The following is a 22682-nucleotide window of genomic DNA, read 5'->3' on the forward strand; positions in this document are numbered from 1 at the left end:
ATGAGTTGTTGTCTTGACTGGAAAAAATATACATGAATTAAAACACTAAAGTTTACCTTATGACTTTACGTTGCTTGTTCAGACAATTATAAGACTAATATGTAATTTATAATTGCATAAATAAAAAATAACTTTTGTTAACCTTGTAACTCTCATTATATATATGTATTTGATAATTGCATTAAACAACTGCTGTTGACCTAGCAACCAGCATAATATATGATACTTAAACATTGTGTTTATTTGATTAAGTTTGTTTTGTAGTTTGCACAATGGATTCAAAATTACTATTGATTGTGTTGTAAAAATGCACCCTTTGTTTAAAACCGCATTTTGGCGCATAATGTCCATAATACATACAAGTATACATCTTACAGTATACGTATTTATGTAATTGGAACACCGTTATCATAGTAACATGCAAAGTGTTGCTGTAAATCTAAAAACTGTTAAGAATCATTTGTATTATACATATATGAGTATAAAATACGTATTTAAGTAAAGTAAAAATGCGAAGAAAGTATATAGTAATTCAGTTTGTGTTTTGATAGTTAAAACACAGTTAAAACACAAGACGTATTGCAAAATAAGTGTACGAATGTTAATGTATTTGCAAATTGATTGTATATATATATCAATACAATCTTTGAACACAAAATCTAAATTCTAGTATCCTGTGTCCTAACCTTGTCGAACATGTGTCTTATGAATATCGAATAAACAAAATACCACAGTGTTACAAAGTATATTGTGAATAAGTGAAAACTGTAATTAGGAAAGACAGTTTGAATTAATAAGGTTTTACATCCACCGTCCGGGTTCTGTATTCATGCCTTCAGACCATTTATATAAACAACAAACATATTTCAAATAGGATCACCGCCTTGGATTGATCAATTCACAGCTTCAGGTACATAAATTTGGTGTCGGGTAAAATATATACAAACATAAACTTCATCTGCGGATTAAATACGTCAAATAATTATTCATTTCAAGGTTTGCTCGCTATTTGTAAATAAATGATCGCAGTAACTTCAAAAGTATGTAAGTGTCGTCTGTTAAGGGAATTTCAAACCAGGCTAATACGCGCACCAGGACAGCGTTTGTGAGAGTTTACAAGTAAAACTTTGAGGCTTGTGTAGTTCGCAATCTCGCAATCTTGTTTAGTATTGCATATGTTATGTATGACATTTATCCATAACATGCACACATACAGAATAACTATGAAAGCATTACTACAATTCAGTTGAAATTTAAATTCAAGGGAAAAATATTATCTAAATATGTAAAATACCAGTATGTTTGCGCTTGATTTCAAATAATTTGTGTTTTAGTAAGCAACTCATTTGAATATTATTTAATAGTATTGTATATATTATGTGTGGTGCTTGTATTTCTTGACTTATTTACAGATAACGTATAACATTTATTTGTAATAGTTGTTTGTAGCAAATGAAATACTTTCAGACGGTTAATTTGTGAAAATGAACTATGAAACTAGTAAAAACAATCGTGTGTATTTTTTGGAGGCGTTTGGAATATATAAGATATAAGTGAATTCTGGAATTAAAATACTTTTCACAAGTTTGCATTTAAACAGGAATTTCAAAAGCGAAATTATGCAAACGGAATTGATGAAGTTCAAGATACATATGTCCTATATGCATAATGTAGGGCATTCAATCAATAAGTGTTAATATTTAATGTCAACCTTAATTCAGTAAAGTATGCTATCTTATTACACATGTCCATATATTTTGATACCGTGTTACTAGTTAGTGTTTTTTTTTTGCTGAAACTGTATTTTGGATGCTTTACATATTTAGCGAGCATGCGAATATTTAATACGCTTCTTATTTTGACATTTTTGTAGCTAGGTCTACAGCTAGATCTGATAAATTTTACGCAGTTACACTGGTATAGCGACGAAACTAATGCTTCCGCCTTCACCCGATCCTGCTTTTTGATTTATTAAAAAAAATCACATTCGTTTTATTGATATCCCCCGAAACAAATAAAAATGTTTGTCAGGCAGACGGACTGATGGACTACCCCAATTATATATCCTTTAGCGTCGAATAAAAATTTCGCAAACATCGAACTGTTATATTTAATATCACGATTGTTGAATCGTTCGAGCATGTGTTACTTAACATATTAAGCAAGCATATGAATATTTAATGCGATTGTTATTGTGACATTTTTGTAGCTACATGTAGGTCTACAGCTAGAGCTGATAAATTTTATGCCGTTACACTGGTTTAGCGACGAAACTAATGCTTTCGCCTTCACCCGATCCAGCTTTTAGATTTATTTAAAATTTAAAAAAAAATCACATTCATTCGAATTGATATCCCCCGAAAAAAATAATAATATTTGTCAGGCAGACGGACTGATGGACAACGCCAATGCTATATCCTTTAGCGTCGGATACAAATTTCGCAAACATCGAACTGTTATATTTAATATTGCGATTGTTGAATCGTTCGAACATGTGTCACTGTAGTTATTATTAAGCCGGCAGATATAATCGTCATTGTTGTTGTGTTAGCCCAGTTTTAGGAAGTTTTACATTTCGCAATGTTGGCCCTTTTTATAATATCATTATGTGAAGAAACCGATGTCATAGAATGCAGCATGCATTAGGAATAATCAGCGCCAACCAAGAGTGTTTTTTTTACGCGTTCCGTTTTTAAGTATGCTTACCTGTTTCGCGTAAATTTAAGATAACAATGCAAATTAAAGTTCAGTTTAGGAAAAAGTAAATCCAAGCCTTTAATACACTTTCCTGACAATAATTCCATTTTGACGATGCTGGAACAGCATCGTCCAAGGTATGATAACCATCAAAAAAAAATTCACAATGGCGACCTATGTAAAAGACCGAGCCAGTCCGATTGAGATAACTCGATTTTTCAGTTACTTCCTTTTTGCATTCGCCACTGCGTAGGAGATTGCTCGTCATTGATAACATTCTCCTAGCAGAGTTGTCGTTCGTGTTTCAACAATCAACAATGGCCGCCCCCATGAGAGTCTCGATTCAAAACTTTCTTACTGCATAAATTGGCTTGTTTCGCTATTTAGAAGCTGTCATTTAGGATATATGAATTATTTATTCACTAAATCTCCGCTTATGACAACAATAGTTGGAATTCGAAGGATATAACATACTGGTATTTTTAGTTATCAATATAAGTCACATTGTGCTTTATAAATTGTATTCGAGCATTTTTCGACTTATTGAATGACTATGATACCCGATATCAACATTTCATCGGGGATTTGTAGATCACCAAGCTGTCCTGAAATTCAACATTGATTTCAAACTCTTTACTGGTTTGTACTCTTTCTTAGTGTTAGTACTTTTATCATTTTAAAGTTAAATGAACTGTGTCAAGTAAAAAGAGACATTAAGGCGATTGTGGCCAGTTTGGATCTAGATCAGCCTGCAGTCGCTTGAAAGCTGTTTGCTTAAAAGCGTGTTTCTGACAATAACAAATAATTGAATTGGATACTGATTTGATTGCGCTTTTCCTGTGACCTGGCTCAAATAATAGAATTGTCATTAATCAAATTATTTATTTCGAACATTAATCAATTGTTTTTCTTGTCCCTCGGGATCAATGACTCCAGCACTTTCCTGTTGAGAATTGAATACTGCTAAAGGCGATGCTAGGGGGCGTAATAGATGTTGCACCTTCCAGTATCGCTCGATTGTTCATTGTCGGCTCGGGTACTACGTACATGTACCCCGGGTACTCTTAAGTATACTTACATGTATCCCGGGTACGGTAAATATACTAAAATGTACCCGGGAAATTTAACCCTAAATCAGTCGTTGTCGACTATTTTTTGTAATAATTATATATACACATTTATGTCAATTTTCTGTAGAATGGCCTCTTTATTATCGGAACAAATACTCAAAAAGCATGTTAATGCAGTGTTTTTTAAGAGAAGTGTGTTTAAGATAATCGGTTGGGCGTTTTACGACATCGGATTTTGGGCGCGAATACAACTCGGGTACAGTCTTATATGGACCGAGTACAATTACGTTTATTTACCGTACCTGGGGTACAGGTAAGTATACTTAGAGTACCCAGGGTACATGTAAGTATACTTAAGAGTACCCGGGGTACATGTAAGAAGTACCAGAGCCGACAATGACCAATCAAGCTCCATTATCCCTCATGAACCGACTAAAAAAACCGAGTCGGCAATATTTGACTTAATTTTTGGTTTGGTTGCTCTCGAGGGATCGAAAATTTCAGAATCTTCCTAAAAGCCCTACGGGTTTGATCCCCAGAAGCGACATTAAAAACTAGCATACTTTGTTATCTAAAAGGCTGATAAACCTGATATACAATGATAATGAGAAGTTTCTCTCACATGAAGTTCATCAGTCATATTATATAAAAACTTACAGCAGTAGTAAACAACTGGACAATAATTAATGAACGCATCTTTCATTTGTCTTTGACACTTTGATTTTGACATGGCCTAGATTTAAATATGTGACTGGACTTTACCAGCACTCTTGTAACAGAGCTAAAGTTTAAATGTACCATTGAAGATCACCTAAATCCAGATTTGCTATTATAGACGTGTGGAAAGTTTTAAGGGTGTGACAAGTAAGCAAAAATTGGTCATTACCGAGAGGCCACAACTGATCTATGACTGTATTAAAACAAGAAAAATCAGTGCCTGATTTAGATTTCCTTAGATAGTTCAATAAAAACTAATTTCATAAGCCTGATAACAGTTTAACGGTAATGCTACCAATGTGTCACACCAGGGCCTTGAATTTGAAATCTAGGACATGCATGGTCATTTCTTCATGAAATCAGGACACAAAAGTGTAAGTCCTTAATTGACCGGGCTATAGTTCTCAGATTATTATAAGCTCAGTCAGTATATTTATATCATTATTTATGCTTTGTGTATTGTAAACATATACACAATCATGCAGTTACATGATAGCAATAAAAAATATCAAAGCTACCCATACTATAAAGGTCATTGACAAAGCCTATGTTCAAAATGTGAACACATTGAGTGTAATCGCCCTCTCGTGCCAGCAAAAACAACACGTTGACAGGTTGTCATTTTTGACAGTTCTACTTTCACTTTCATTTTATGATATCAAACTATTAACAATTATGTAGCTGAGAAAAATATCGCCATTGCTTTTTATGCCCCCGGTAGGGTGGCCTATATCAGTTGAACTGTCAGTCAGTCAGTTAGTCAGTGTGTCAGTCTGTCCGTCCGTCCGAAAACTTTAATGGCCATAACTTTTTTAATATTGAACATAGCAACTTGATATTTGGCATACATGTGCATCTCATGGAGCTGCACATTTTCAGTTGTGAAAAGTTAAGGTGAAGGTCATTCTTCAAGGTCAAATGTCAAATATAAAGCGTCTGTCTGTCTGTCCGAAAACTTTAACATTGGCCATAACTTTTTCAATATTGGCGTGCATGCGTATCTCATAGAGCTGCACATATTGATTGGTGAAAGGTCAAGGTCATCCTTCAAGGTCAAGGTAAAAGGTCAAATTTTGCAATATTGAAGATAGCAACTCCATATTCGGCATGCATGTGTATGTCATGGAGCTGCACATTTTGAGTGGTGAAAGGTCAAGGTCAATATATCAATACACGATTTTCTTCGTTAATTCAATCATTCCTGACAGACTTGTGTACATATTTCGCTTACATTTTGACGCGCGTAGGTAGGACCGCATTACCGCTTCCGAAATGTGTATTCATACTATTGCCTTCAAGGAACTTATCTGATGTTTGACGGAACGGGCCGAAAATGTGCGAGTGTGGGTCAAGTTCCACACAGGTACTACTTTCCCGTTCCCCCAATTTTTTTCCGTACCTAACATTTTTCGTACCCAATTTTTTTTCGTTCCCAAATTTTTTTTCGTACCCAATTTTTTTTCATCCCCAATTTTTTGTTCGTACCCAAATTTGTTTCGGTCCCAATTTTTTTGTTCCCAAATATTTTTTCGTACCCAAATTTGTTTTCATACCCAAATTTTTTTCGCAAAATTTGTGTACCAAATTTTTTTTTCGTACCAACATACACAATTGTGGTGATTGTGGTGATGTAGATAAACTTAACATAATGCATTTATATCCATCCTCTCAAAAGCATCGTCACACCAGTACTGTCAGTACTTTGATTGTAAAACACTGTCTGGTTTTTGTTCGTTATTACAAAGCTATTGCTTTGAAAAGCGCCTAACCTATTAAACCCATAAAATCCGTTTACATTAAGCATTGTATGCGATTTAAACGCTTACGAAGCAGAAAGCAGCCAAACCATTGAATTTCTACACGGATTCCATGAATGTTTTCCTCAGTTGGTTGTTTGCGATTGAAGATCTGAAAAAAGGCTAAATGTAACAACAATTAAAACATGAGTATTTCACATTTCTTTATTTTGTTGAATGTTTATTGTCAGTATGGATTTCCGATTCTTGAATGTATACTAAAATATGTTAAGGCATTGTTAAATGTAATACGTTAGCGCAAACAATAATAAAAATTAACTGCAACATCAGTTCTAAAATTATTCAAATCAGTAACTGCTGATAACTTGATAAAGCTGTGTTCTTTATAATAATAATTTAATTTATTTAGATGTACAATTATCTGTTACAATAAATAAAAAATTCGAAACATTAAAATAAACTGTAAAGACATCTCCAACTTCTATGTTTATGAGATCACTCTTGTTAAAATGTAGTACACATATTTATGTAACCCATAAATCTAGAATGTTCATATATTTTAATTATGTGAACAAAAATCAAAATGTGTTTATTACGCGAGAATTTAATAATTACAATCCCTCAAATAAGTATAAATGATGTTGAAGGTGCTTCAAAGCAGACCTGCGATTTTAAAAATGTTTACAAAAATCACGTTTGCATCAAAATGTAATATCAGTTGTTATTATTTGTTATTACTGCGTGTGTTCAGTGATCAAATTATTTCAAATGCAAACAGTTATATCGTGATAGAGTTTCTGGAGTTATAATTTGCTATATTAATTACTATTATAGTTTGATTGGGGTTGTAAAGAACATTGTAGAACGTGGATGTAGATCTCCGTGCAGCTAATTTGTTTAACCATGTAACGTATATTCATTTTTGCTTGTCCGTTTAATATCATTTATATGGACCATATTTGCAACTATACTAATCATTCTAAAACATATCCCCTTATCGTGTTTATAGATTATCGATACTAACAATATTAGTACACTTACATTATGTGTGAAGTGTTCCATTCACGCGTCTTATTTGGCATTCATATAATCATTTCATGTGTGCAAAGACTTACGTGAGTTTGATCGTTTTCGACGCTCGTCTGGTCTGTAGTTAATTATGTTGTAAGTGGTAGTTTCAGCTAGCTCTAAACTGTTTTCATTACCCAATCCTTTTCATTGACCCATAAACAATTATTTGCGTTTTAACTAGTGTACTGTTAGTGGATATGAACACGAATTTCATCGTTCCGCATATGATACTACATCAGTGTGATTCGGATTCGGTTACAGTAGACCTATCCGTTCTTACATATTGTCCTATTTTAGACTTAAGAAGCTGCAAGCCGTAGGGCTAATTGCTGGCATGTGGATTGAACATATTTACGATCGTTTTTGCACCTAATTAGATTGGCAATCTTCTGTCGAAATACACCGCTAACTCAAAATGTTGATATATAGAGAATACTAGGTTAGCGTTGAATACAGAGCAGTTTACGGTGCGAGGCTTAGAACGCCGGAAGCGCGAGCATTGGCGAGCGATTTCGGTGTTCGAGCCGAGCAACATAAACTTCTCTGTATTCAACACTAATCCTAGTATTCTATTTATCCCATTTGATTTTTTTCAACGTTGCATTAAACATAAATAGATCTAATAACCTTAACAATAATTTTTATTCATTCTTAAAAGCGCTTATATTCTAACGAATGTAACCATGCGTAGTGGTATAAATGTATTTGTTCTGGTACGCAAAATAGCCCTAAACAATTTCACACAAAAACTGTAAAACGAGAAAAAATATCACCATTTGCCTCGATTCAATTTTACGCAGCATGCAAATTGTAACACAGGAAAAGAAGATTTAACTTAAATAAAATCAATTTATTTTCGAAAGAAAAAAGATCGAAATCAAATATGGCGGCGATTGCTCTTCACAAAATGATGTCGATTTCAAAATACATGTACATGTAGATTTACACACAGCGTCTTTCTAAACATCAATTATCAAAAAAATATACTCGCCTTATTTTTTCATGGACGCTGCAGATTTGAATGGCGTCTAGATCTAGCCTTCACATCCGGTAGTTTGTGACACAACACAAGATAATCCGTCATAATTCTATTAAACGTTGAAACACTTGTTGCAAACGGGTCATTCTTACTGAATAGACTTTCTTTGATAAAATAACAAAGACAAAGTTGATTCATCAAAGAAAATACCCTTACGCTTACTTACATCCAAAAGCACAAATTAAAGCAGAACAATTCGAATAGACTACTGAACCAAAAATACACACCCATCAATATGTTCTACACACACAATTTCACATCCAAATAGGCACGCACATGCTGAACATCAATAACACGAATAAGCTAGATCTACATGTAGATCTAAATCCTTCGTCTCACCAGTTCCATCCGAGGTAAGTGATTCATAGAATTTGCACTTTTTCATAATTTGATCTACATCCAGGATAAATTTACACGAAAAAAGTGCGCGTCTTCAATGTTTTATTCCCAGACACCGCATTCTAGTTTCGTGTACACCAATAAGATGAAATCACATATTTTTGAAAAATGACTCAATAAGTATATCATTTTATGATGCCATCAATCAGCTGATTCATTATACGTATGGCGAAAACTTATGTCCCTTGACTAAATTTAACGGTTGAAGGTCGTATAATTTTAAAGCTAAAGTTTTCTCGACTCTAAATACTTCTTGTGAAAAATCATTCAGTGGTAAAGTAAAAAGTAGTCCGTACACGCGACAGCTATATTTAACAAGATGGGATACAGGCTAGTTCATTCCATGAGGCGTTATACCGTCAATGTCGGTATAAAAATGGGATAAACTTTATAAATGAACATTATTTGTGTGTATACTTATAATTTTAAAACAGTTGCCTGTATCGTTGCTATTAAACTAACAGTTTGTGTGTATTATTTGATTCACATTCACGTTTAAGCATTCATGATATTTCCATTTCGTTTAGATAATTGTCTTAAGAGCGTTTGTTTTTTATTTATTCTTGGGTAAGTTTGAGGATCAGCTAGCACCCAAAAACGGTCACCCCCCCCCCCCCACTCCAATGCGCTTATTTTAGTTTGAAACATGGTTTTGCTTGTAGTTGAACATGGTTTTACTTGTAGTTGATGTTCTGTTATTAAAGTAGCGGATAAGAGCAATAATTTCTCTCCTGCTTGAGTTTCTGATGCTTTCCGTTTGATTTATTGAATGCGTAAAAAAACAAAAGGCTATCTATATACCACGGGTAAGTAAAACTGTGCTATATTTTCAGTTTACTTTTTCAAGGATATTATTCAAAATGCCCGATTAAATATACCTTGAATGTACCACAGACGGATATCTGCTTCTTATTGGTGTATCGATGGTTAAGCACAAACATCCAGCACAACATGTTTAAAATTATATCGCATACTTTTGCACAGGCTCAATGGTATGAATTGAACAATTATGTAATAATGTATATTTATCTTAGATGTATGTTTCACTAGAGAATTAACGTTATGTTGGATAACATGGAACACTGCGTATGTTACTGTTTGTATTTCACTCTCACACACAAACACGATTTGTTTATTTACTTGCCTTCAATTAAAAAAAGTTCACTAAAACAATATGTTTGAATTTCTCATCATGTTAACATTCCCATACAAGGCAATTATTACTTACGAAGACGATCTATGTTGTGTTGACATAATGTAGGATTAGTTAGTGATATCTTCGACAGCATAATTGCGTTTACAGCGTACAAAAGTTGACACAGTAAACCGCCATATCCAGTGCAGTATATATTTTGTTACTGAGGAAATAAACCATTTGTAAACATATTAAATACATTTCATCTTTTCGGCGGGTTTCTTTTTATATTGTAATAGCATTTGTATGCATTGTGTTAACTGCAAAACGCTTTATAGTGATATGTAAATGCATTTGATTTATGATCTATGTATTTCTAAGAGTGATGAAATAAACTTTAATTAGAGATGTGCTTTTTTTAAATTAAACACAAAGAAATTGAGTGCGTTTTTATAGATTGTCTTCAATCTTATGTAAAATTCTTACTGTATATGTTCACAGACGCCACTTTCGCTTTTCACTTTCTCAAATACTTTTAAAATTAGCTCCCTTTGGCATCGTAAGATGTCAATAGTTGCCCAACTAAAAGGAGATCAGGACTATTCCTGTATTTCTCGATTTGTATTCACAAGCCTACATTCAATTACATTTCCAGAAAAAGGCTCCAATGGGGATCGAACCCACGACCTCCTGTTTACTAGACAGGCGCTCTAACCACTGAGCTATGGAGCCGACATGATACACAAAGAACACCGTGCTAAGTCACTTGCAAATATAAAATGTTGATTCTATTCCATGCATCCCCGTGAAAGAGCATCTCGAGATAATGCTGTTATACTGGCATTGGATTCAATTATGGATGACAACTTAAAAGGTAATAAACAACACAATGCATGAACAAATATTAGAATTTCAAAAAGAGATAACAACGGCGTCTCCAACTTTGATCGGTTGATACAGTGCATTTAGGATATTAACCTGGTATAGGGCGATCAATAAAGCATATTTAGCACACTGTACATGAGCCATATTATACTGAAATAATACCAAGATAATGTATAAAAGTGCATGCCAATGACATAGAGTCTGTTATTTGAACATGTTTCCTTAATTAAATACCAATATAAAACTACACCCATTAGAATCTATTAAACAAAGATTTGAAGTAATTAATTTAAGTGTGCTATGTTTATGCTATAGGCAATGTCGTCCGGTTTAGTAGACAGACGCACTAAGCGCGAGGAAATGAAACGGATTTTGATAATCTGATTATTATGGAGTATTGTACAAATGGTACACATCAAACAGTTATTCGCATGTTGCGATGCTGAGCAATAAATAAACAAAACATATTATCAGTAGAAAATTTCTTGTTACCACCCGAAACGTTATTTATTAAAGAAAATGAGTATTTACATATACACAACTATATAATATAACAATAAACCTGAAGGCATCTGCCCCATCGCCAGGCTAGCATTTCAAATTAACTCCTCGGCTAAATGATAATAACATACTTGAACTAGAATTAAAAAAAAAACGAAAGAAAACGGCATTTCTAATTACATTTAAACAATGGCCATCACAACATTTAACTGTCAACCATATCTTTGATGTTTAAATGATCTATAGTTTATTAACATCCACAAGCTCTATTGATCTTCTGTAATATGTTAGGTGTCAATCTTTTCAGAGCTGGTGTTTGTAATGTGTTTGCAACGGAGTACTATTTTTTATTGTTCAATACATGTGTTTAATAGAAAATGCCGACAACTTTCTCAAGACATCTACGTTATAGCTTGGTATTGTAAAAAGTGATGCAACTTATCGATTTCGTTATTGATAGTCAATAAAAATACAAATTCAAAACAAAAATCTTACAACCATTCAAAATGATTTCTTTTTCCACCTGAATTTTAATAAGTTTACCATTTCATCTATGAAATACGCACTTGTTAAGAACTCTGGTTGTGATAATTTAAAATCCATTTGATTGCATATTTTGCGTGTTGTTCAATGTTCCCGTTTCACACATTTGAACCCAGCTTTTCTTGGTTTAAACAATATTTATTTGGCTATTCATATACAGCATGTAAGCAATAAAATACAATACACACATACTAACAACTTTCTACGAAATATGCCTAACAAAAGTACTGCGAAGTGTAAATTGAGAGAGTTGAGAAAAAAGCTCGAAGCTTATGCTAAGTCTCTCTTCTGTCCTTTGATGGTGCTGCTGATAAGGTGTAAACAATTGAGCATATAGCTACAATGTACAGAATGTCAAAACAATGAATAGCGAATAATGTAAGTATAAATAAATATACAGTATCGAACTGAAAAAGGGATAGGGGAATTAAAACAAAAACGTAAGATGATGTAGATAGTGAAAGAATGATATTACGTGTGTATACATCAGCATTATTAATGAGTAATAAAGAATGAGTTAAAAGTGACAGAGTTATCGCGACTTGAGAAAGTTACGATAAGAGTTACGAAACAGTTGCGTGGCGGGGCATCGTTAGCAGGATCAGGTCTGTTCTTGACATGGAGCTATGTTAAAATCTATGACTATCTCGGATGAAAGACTGAACATGTTCAAAGATACGTGTATTGTCTTCGTATGATCCATCTTTGACACCAAAGAGAAGTAGTTGTAAGGTTATGGGTTGAAACTGGGAAATATTGTCAAATAGGATTGCTCTTTTTTCATTATAAATTGGGCAAGTGTAGAAAAAGTGATAAGTGTCTTCGATCTCCCCACATTGACAATATGGACTTTCCGAGATGTTTTTCGAGTACAAAAATTAATGTTCATTTAAGTTGCTGCAATGCATTCGCAGACGTGCGTGAGAGGCATTCAGCGTTCGCTCGCCATCGTAGTAATGCATGGTGATTTTTTGTTTGTCTTTGTTTAGATTTGCTTTGAAGGTAAAAAGAGAAGGAGAAGATCTAACAGATTCAGGTAGGGCGTTCCATAGGTTTATTGTTGATGGTTAGAACGATCGTGAAAAAAGCTGTGATTTTCATTGGATGCTGCGTATATTGTCGGAATTACGAAGTCGATATGCCGTTGTTTCACCCACACTAGAGGGGATAAGTGCAGACAAATTGGAGGTGATAGAGAATTATACATCTTGTAGAAAAGAGTCAGCTTATGTTTAGTTCTCCTATATTTTAAGGATTTAAGTGCCGTTTCATTGTATAAATTCTGCAGTGATGTTAGACGTGTTCCCCCACTAATTATTCTTGCTGCTTCCTGTTGAATCTTTTCAAGCTCAGTTTCATCCTGTGCAGTAATATTATCCCAGACTACATCAGCGTATTCAAGAATTGGTCTTATGAATGTCGTATATATAGTAAGAAGGGACTTTCTATCGAGGGTAAGCTTAAAAGATCTCATTAGATTTATTCTCTGCCATGCTTTATTCTTAATGGCTTCAATGTGGTCATGCCAGGAGCATGAGTTAGAAAAGTTCAAGCCTAGATGTTTATGAGACGAAACCTTATTAATTGTGCAGTCGTTAAGGAAAAGAGAGGGTGGATCGGGCGGTTGATTTTTCTTGATATTACTAATGACTCGGTTTTGGATGGATAAAAAGTAACCAACCACTTATCGGCCCAGGAATGGATTTGTACAAGATCAGCGTTGAGTAGAGCGGCTGCATCAACCGGATTGTCGACAATTATATAAAGCGTAGTATCGTCTGCAAAAAGACGAACTGGACAGTGAATATCTCGCACAATATCGTAAATGTATACAAGAAAAAGGAGAGGCCCTAAAATGGACCCCTAGCTTTTCTTGTAGACTGAAGTCTGGTACCGCCTTGTTTATAGATAAAATGAAGGTTTGAGTATGCTTAATTATACTACACGTTTCATTACTCGCTTCAATTGTTTTTTGTTTTGTAATAGTGCAGATTAAACTATTTTTATTCATGAATTATTATGGTGCATTTGTATTGGTCAAGGTGGAACTACTTGCATATTGCGTGATTCTTTTAATCGCTAAATGTTAGCAAGTGTTTTATTGTGTTTTTTTAACAAATAATTTTATTTAGAACATAAAGTAGAATAAGAGACTATGTGATCGGTGTATTTTTATATCAAGCAATATCAAACTCTTCCGATATAAGTTTGGGTAGCATTTCCTAATTGATATCAGACTCGACTGAAGAATGGTCACGTCGGATAAGCCGCTTGTACGATTACAAGAAGCATCGATCAGAATTCAGACAGAACACTTCCCGATTATCATCTGAGAAATATCAAACATACATAACATAATTATATTGACTACAGGGAAATGAAACTAGAAGTGAGTTGTATAATTGTTGTCGAAAGAAGTTATTAAGAGCAGTACACTATTTCAACACAACAAACATGACAGAACGAAACCGATCAGTGTCGTATTACATACATTTTAAAAATACATGTACTAATATTTTCTCATATTTTGACATAAAAGGCATCATGAGCATGTCATTATATCCTTCAAGTACAAATCAAACTGCCTCATTACATGTATATAACATGTATATAACTCAAAGCTTAAAAAAGTGTGCACGTGTAAACATCAATATTAACGTGAATATCACCAATGTAAGTATGAATAGTTTATTTAACTTACAAAATGCCAACAAAACAATATCAGAACAGAACAAAATAGTTTATTTTGACTTAAGTTGATATACAGCAAATCTTCATAAACATATGCAATAACAACATGCGTTTCAATTAAATACAAAATATATACAATGTCGAAGAAAAATAAATTTTAAAAGAAATGAAATATTACATGTTTTATTGAGAATGTCACATGGATTAGATTTATACATAGTGACACATATTGTAAAAACGCGTAGTTTTATAATTGCAACTATCATAACATTATTCTAATCGTATTGCATTAGTGAAAAATGTATAATAAATCCTACAGACATTTGATCGCATTTTTTAAACAAAACATGGCTTGTTTTCTTAACAAAATTTTGTTTGAACTATCAAGTAGTTTAATTAACTTGAACATATTCAGGCGAGATATATAAGACTTTGGAATTAATGTATTCCTAACATTGGAAGAAGTAAAGACATAAAAAACAAAGAATATCAAGTACAGTGGATTTACCTTGTATATTACATGACTGAATGACTCGGGGCTGCTGTTGGTGAGACATATATAAAAGCTAATATCACTTTTTCGAAAGATTTTTAAACGTCAATATGGAGTTTTCGGGAAAAGTTTAGATGCAAATTGAATTTTTTTATAGTAGTTTATATCTAATTTAATTAATAATATGTTCTTCAATATTAAATATCAATTTTAAAATACTTAAATATGCTACGCAAATAAGGATTTAAAATTGTTGATAACAATGTGACATTTGCATTTGACATACATTTTGAACACGGTTTGCATGCAACTGATTTTAATTAGTGCCCCATACGATATGATCCACAAAGGATTGTCGATAGTGGACAATATTAGTGCCCCATACGATATGATCCACAAAGGATTGTCGATAGTGGACAATATTAGTGCCCCATACGATATGATCCACAAAGGAGTGTCGATAGTGGACAATATTAGTGCTCCATACGATATGATCCACAAAGGATTGTCGATAGTGGACAATATTAGTGCCCCATACGATATGATCCACAAAGGAGTGTCGATAGTGGACAATATTAGTGCTCCATACGATATGATCCACAAAGGATTGTCGATAGTGGACAATATTAGTGCCCCATACGATATGATCCACAAAGGATTGTCGATAGTGGACAATATTAGTGCTCCATACGATATGATCCACAAAGGATTGTCGATAGTGGACAATATTAGTGCCCCATACGATATGATCCACAAAGGATTGTCGATAGTGGACAATATTAGTGCTCCATACGATATGATCCACAAAGGATTGTCGATAGTGGACAATATTAGTGCCCCATACGATATGATCCACAAAGGATTGTCGATAGTGGACAATATTAGTGCCCCATACGATATGATCCACAAAGGAGTGTCGATAGTGGACAATATTAGTGCTCCATACGATATGATCCACAAAGGATTGTCGATAGTGGACAATATTAGTGCCCAATACGATATGATCCACAAAGGAGTGTCGATAGTGGACAATATTAGTGCTCCATACGATATGATCCACAAAGGATTGTCGATAGTGGACAATATTAGTGCCCCATACGATATGATCCACAAAGGAGTGTCGATAGTGGACAATATTAGTGCTCCATACGATATGATCCACAAAGGATTGTCGATAGTGGACAATATTAGTGCCCAATACGATATGATCCACAAAGGATTGTCGATAGTGGACAATATTAGTGCCCCATACGATATGATCCACAAAGGATTGTCGATAGTGGACAATATTAGTGCCCCATACGATATGATCCACAAAGGATTGTCGATAGTGGACAATATTAGTGCCCCATACGATATGATCCACAAAGGATTGTCGATAGTGGACAATATTAGTGCTCCATACGATATGATCCACAAAGGATTGACGATAGTGGACAATATTAGTGCCCAATACGATATGATCCACAAAGGATTGACGATAGTGGACAATATTAGTGCCCAATACGATATGATCCACAAAGGATTGTCGATAGTGGACAATATTAGTGCTCCATACGATATGATCCACAAAGGATTGACGATAGTGGACAATATTAGTGCCCAATACGATATGATCCACAAAGGATTGTCGATAGTGGAAATAAATAAAGATAACGTTTCGATGCATAAATTCAATATAATACGTGATAAGATATTGACTAATACATATAAAAAGAAACAATTCAGTTCATGAGTTGCCATGGGAACAATCCACACGTATAGGAACATGTTTATTTGAATTATTAGGCTCCTTAATTTATAATTCTGCATATTTATACCCGGATATATGTTTACTGACTTTCGTACATGCCATAAACGTGTTTTGCATAGATATGAAGCAAATCCCCAGTATGCGGAAACATTTTGGGCTGATGCATTATGAAAATATTTCTAGATAATTTGCGAGCACACTAAAATTCAGAATTAGCTAAATTCTTCAACGTTGCCGTTTCTGTATTTTTATTGAAATAAACACTCCATATTATATATTTTTAACGATTAAACGTAAGCGGTATTGAAAAATGCAATTAGATTGTTTGCAAGTTTCTTTTCATAAAGCATCAGTAAAATCACGTCGTTTATGTTCTTCGAATAAATGACAACGAGGTTATCACCTCACAATTGTATTAATAAGGTGCACTAATAAATCAAAGTGTTTTTTTATAGTATAGATTTAGCGACGCCATCGAAGCAATTGCAAATGCATTTAGTAGATAGATTTGCATATCAATTATAGACTTCTTTCAAGACTTGGAAATGCATGCTAAGACCATGTGAGAATTATAACAACAATGTTCATGTGGTAGTTGTTGTCAAATAATTCCGATTAGACACACATTTGTGTGCTATCGGATAAATCGTGCTTCTAACTCATGTATTGAATTTCTACGCATTTTACTTCTTATTGTGCGATGAGTTAGAAAATACAATATTATATTAATGTATTATTTCCGAAGCACTGCTAGTAATAAGATTATGATCATATTGCTTCACTTGTTTATCTTGTTCACACAATCAATAAAGAGATCGGTTCTTAGATAGTGTTTTGTTTTACAATACCCTTTTACGTCAACAACATATTACCAGAAGTTAACCTGTAATGCTGAACATAAAACCCCTCTTATGTTGATTCACATTATTCGAAAGATCAAATAGTCAAATAAAATAACTGTTTTCAAATAACATAAAACAATGTACATATTTTTATCATCCGTTGGGATCATGGGGAGGCCATTTCAAAATGTTCACGCATTAGAAAAACCAAGTGCGTTTTTGATGGATAATGCTAGATAGAAATAACTTGTTATTCATATGAGAGTCCAGGCGTAAGAGTATAAAATATGCAATACAAAAAAATGGTGTAAAAATAGAACCATAACCTAGTAACAAAAACAGAAACACACGAACGCATAGACCCTTTTTTAATACAAAATGTTAATTGTTTTATTTGTTGTGCTTTGCTTAAACCCAGCAGACATGTTGATAAGTTCACATATTATGTAAAAGACGAAAATATATGGAAACTGAAAACGCTTACCAATTCCATACGTTAGCATAATTATTGAATTCAATAAAGACATTCGGTAAAAAAAAAATTATTACCATGATCTTATATGGGTTAATTTAGTGAAACAATTACGCAAAGGCTCACTTAAATCCACTTTAAAACCGGTATTACAAACTTGAAGTTATTCTTGGTCCCGTACATCTTTATTTTACATATGTCCATATCGTAAATGTAATACATTAATATAACTGTTGTAGTATTATATTATTCCCGAACAATAACAACAAACAGTGGACAAACAGCAGATTTAATATAAGTAGTGTACTGTAAAGTATTTCTCTGAATACATACAGCGATTAAATTACTGTGTATACACACTAAAGCACAAGTAAATTAAATTAATATAATTTTGTGGAGCATCTACATGAATTAGAAAAAAACTAAATAGATTGACATTACATTTCAATTAGATTAATTTCAATTATATTGCCGAAATTCTTAAAGATTGTGCACCTTAATCGACGACATCTTACAAAAGACAAAAGCAGCTCATTAATTGTAAGCGTAATCAGATATTAGATCTTAGGTATAGAAACAGAACATACTGGTTATTCTAATACAGTTTTAGAGTAGGTGAAATAAAGTAATCACGTCTAATTTAGTCTTTATAGTCACGTGATCTTGGCGCGAACGGTCGACGTTTTTGCAGTGTAACAAAAAAATCGGAATATTAATTAATTACACCTTTCTAAGTGGAAATACATATCTGGATTTTGTGTAATAGTGTACAGTGAAACAAAATGTAAACATATATAACATATAATAATGACTAAATCGAGAGATAGAAAAAGAAAAGATAGAAACAGCAGTGAAAATGATTCACATGGTAGAAAAGTACATAAACAAAGAGGCCCGTCTGGGGGTACGGTCACAAATCTACCAGTAAGTGAAGTGTTAAGCTGGACAAATTCCGTGTTGTATGGTGAGGACAATTTGGATTGTAGTGTTTTTTCGAGTGCACCAGGAAGTCCAAAAATGGCTGAAAACAGTGCCGAGCCAACAAACAGGGATATAATGATCCTTTTACAAAACGTAAGTGGGCGCCTCGAAGTTATGGAGAAGAAGATGGGTGCGATAGAATCCATAGAAAAGAGAATAGGTGCACTTGAAAAGGACATCAATAAGCTATGGGTGGCTATTGACGAAAGGGTCCAAAAAGTAGACCAACGCGTGACGCGCCTTGAGGACAAGGTTGACGGTGCGGACATACATGCGGCGCAGCTTTCCGAGCGGATGCAGGAGTTGGAAAAGGAAAGAGATACCTTGCGTGATAACGTTTCCTATCTTCAATTGCAGACCATGCTTAACAACTTAATTTTCACCGGGGTAGCAGAGGACAACACGACCGGAAACGAGCAGCCGGAAATTACTGAACGGAAACTCCGCCAGCACCGTCAAGACGCTTTTAAGATTGCCCGTGACGTTGGGGACTCAATTAAATTTGAGAGGGTGCATCGTTCTCCTGGATCCCCTACACCTGGGAAAGTGCGTAACATTGTCGCAAAGTTTACTTTTTTCAAGGAAAGAGAACTGGTGCGAAAACTTTGGAAACAACTAGACGGATCAGTGTACAGTGTGTTTGAACAGTTTCCTAAAGAGGTAATAGAAAAGAGACGAAAGTTAGTGCCTCAAATGAAAGAAGCCAGGCGGTTAGGAAAACGCGCCTATCTGGCATATGACACTCTTTACATAAATGGAACCGCGGTAAGAGCATAGGGGCATGATGGCGGTGAGGTGTCGGTTTTATCGTGGAACATTCATGGTTTAACTGATTTGAAAAGATCTAGTTCAGAGTTTACAAATATTTTAAGTTCATTTGATATCTGTTTTTTGTTTGAAACATGGACAAAGCTCTCTAGTAACATTACGCTTGACGGCTATCTATCTTTTAATTTCTTTAGAAAATTTCAACATAGAAACGCTCGACGGTGTAGCGGTGGTATTGCTATTTATATAAAAGATCATTTAAAAAATGGAATTGAAATTATACGTAATCGTTATGACACAATTATTTGGATCAAATTAAATCATGTGTTTTTTAATACGGCCCGTGATATTTACATATGTGGTAGCTATATATGGGGAGAGGACTCACCAGTCTACAATACAATTAATGTTGATCTTTTTGATATTTTAGAAAATGATACGTATCACATATTTTTCTGAGATTGGAAATCTTTTTATAACAGGCGATTTGAATAGTAGAATCGGTAATAAAATTGATTTTATTGTACATGATACAATAAATACCGAATATGATGATGTCGATTATTCACCAGACCAAGCCTTTGCCAGGGCCTCAATAGATAAAATACATAATAGTCATGGCATTAAATTACTTGATCTGTGTAAGTCCTCTACATTACGTATTATCAATGGTAGACTAGGCGATAGTTGTAAACCCACATTTTTCTCAAATAACGGTTCTTCAGTGATTGATTATCTGTTGACTACAGAAAGCAATTTTCCATTGTTAGCAAACTTTACTGTCTGTGATTTTAACGAATGGAGCGATCATGCACCATTGCAGTTTTCATTGTATTGTAATAATTATTCGCCTTGTTATGATGCTTTCACTGATGTTAAATATAAATGGGACAATACATTTCCAGATGAATTTCGTTCATGAATTATTTCTCGACTTCCCGTATTGACAGAAATTATTGAAAATATTGATTGTACAAGTAAACTTTCAATTAACGTAGCTGTAGAAAAATTTACTACTACAATCCGGAACGTTGCGGATCCGTTGTTTTTAAAATCTCGTGTTTACAAAAATAAAACCACGTTCTTTGTTAACAGTTGTATAAAACACGCTGATTGGTTTGACAACGAGTGTATAATTGCTCGAAATCAATACCATGACGCTTTACGATGTTTTAATTGTATTAAGTCTGATATTCAAAGGAAAACGTTGTGTGAAAAGAAAAGTATTTATAAGCAATTAATTAACAAAAAGAAAAGAGATGCATTTAAACGAAAAATGATAGAAATTGAAAACTTAAAGAGTAAAAAGCCGAAGGAATTTTGGAAATATTTTAAATCTAAAAACAAAATAAATGGCAATACAATTTCAATACATGCATTCAAGGATTATTTTGAAAATTTGAGTGATACTATTAATCTTACTAATAATGCCGAAGCTGAAGAATTTTGTTCAAATAATAATTTTAATGAGGAAAACTGTACTTTTCCAGAACTAGACCAGCCGATAACATTAGATGAAGTTAGGAATGCAGTTAAACGCTTAAAACGTAATAAAGCGGCTGGTAGTGACTTTATTTTAAATGAATATTTTCTTGAAAGTTTGGATATTTTATCAAATCATTTATGTGACATGTTTAATAGTATTTTAGTTTCTGGCTTTTTCCCCGATCAGTGGACAGAAGGAATTATCATACCTCTTCATAAAAAAGGCTATGTTGATGATGTTAGTAATTATAGAGGGATAACACTTGTTAGTTGTTTTTCTAAGTTGTTTACAACCATTTCAAACAAACGTATCGAATCGTTTTGTGAAGACAATGCTAAAAAATTTTATGCCCAATTTGGATTCAGAAAAGGATGTTCAACTGTTGATGCTATTTATATCTTGTTGTCTGTTGTGCAGCATTATTTAAATGAAAACAAACGTTTGTATGTTATTTATGTTGATTTGCTCAAATGTTTTGATAGTATATATCGCAATGCATTATGGTTAAACATGTATAAATCTGGTGTACAAGGTAAACTTTTGAGAATTATTAAGAATATGTATGAAAATGTTAAATCTTGTGTTAAGTCGTGTACATCATATTCTGAATACTTAAGTTATGCTGTCGGTCTAAGACAAGGGGAGGTAATGTCCCCGATTCTTTTTTCACTGTTTGTAGAAGATTTGGAACTATTTTTGCAAGATAGCACATTGTCTGGCCTAAATATAGACGACATAACCTTAATTTTATTATTATTTGCGGATGACATAGTTATTCTAGGTAAATCACCAGAAGAAGTACAGAACCACTTAGATAACCTATATGTCTATTGTAATACATGGGGGCTTAATGTGAATACTTCAAAAACAAAAATAATGGTTTTTCGTAAAAGGGGTAAAATTCGAAATGATGAAAAATGGACATATAATGGCCAAGATATAGAAATCGAAGATAATTTTAATTATCTCGGCACTGTTTTAAATTACACTGGTAGTTTCACTTTAAATCAAGAACATTTGGTTGGAAAAGCCCTTAAGGCTATGAATATTTTACTCTATAAATGTAAGCAGTATGATCTTAAACCGAAATTATTTTGCCTGTTGTTTGATTCTTTTGTTGGATCTATTTGTTGTTATGCCTCTGAAATATGGGGTTTCAATAAATCAAAAGAGATCGAACGCATTCATTTAAAATTTTGCAAGAGATTGTTAAATGTGAAAATAAGCACATGTAACGCTACAGTTTATGGTGGTTTATGGAGCTAGGCAGATATCCATTATATGTAAATAGATATGTACGCATTGTTAAGTATTGGTTAAAAATTATTAACAGTAAAAAAATTATTATACAAACTGTGTATATTCAAGCATTAAATGATTGT

The 22682-nt window shown here is 33.6% G+C and overlaps 1 protein-coding gene and 1 non-coding gene across 2 annotated transcripts; one reads left to right on the top strand and one right to left on the bottom strand.

Moving 5' to 3' along the window:
- Positions 1-10544: 10544 nt before the first annotated feature.
- Positions 10545-10617, bottom strand: Trnat-agu (transfer RNA threonine (anticodon AGU)). Its single transcript has one exon. It is a non-coding gene; the product is annotated as a tRNA-Thr (tRNA).
- Positions 10618-19082: 8465 nt separating this feature from the next.
- LOC127840721 (uncharacterized) lies at positions 19083-19823 on the top strand. The gene has a single exon (XM_052369138.1). The coding sequence runs from the start codon at positions 19083-19085 to the stop codon at positions 19821-19823; it is 741 nt and encodes a 246-aa protein (XP_052225098.1).
- Positions 19824-22682: the final 2859 nt, after the last annotated feature.

The sequence above is a fragment of the Dreissena polymorpha genome, chromosome 8 (genome assembly GCF_020536995.1).
Source record: "Dreissena polymorpha isolate Duluth1 chromosome 8, UMN_Dpol_1.0, whole genome shotgun sequence".
Lineage (NCBI taxonomy): Eukaryota > Metazoa > Mollusca > Bivalvia > Myida > Dreissenidae > Dreissena > Dreissena polymorpha.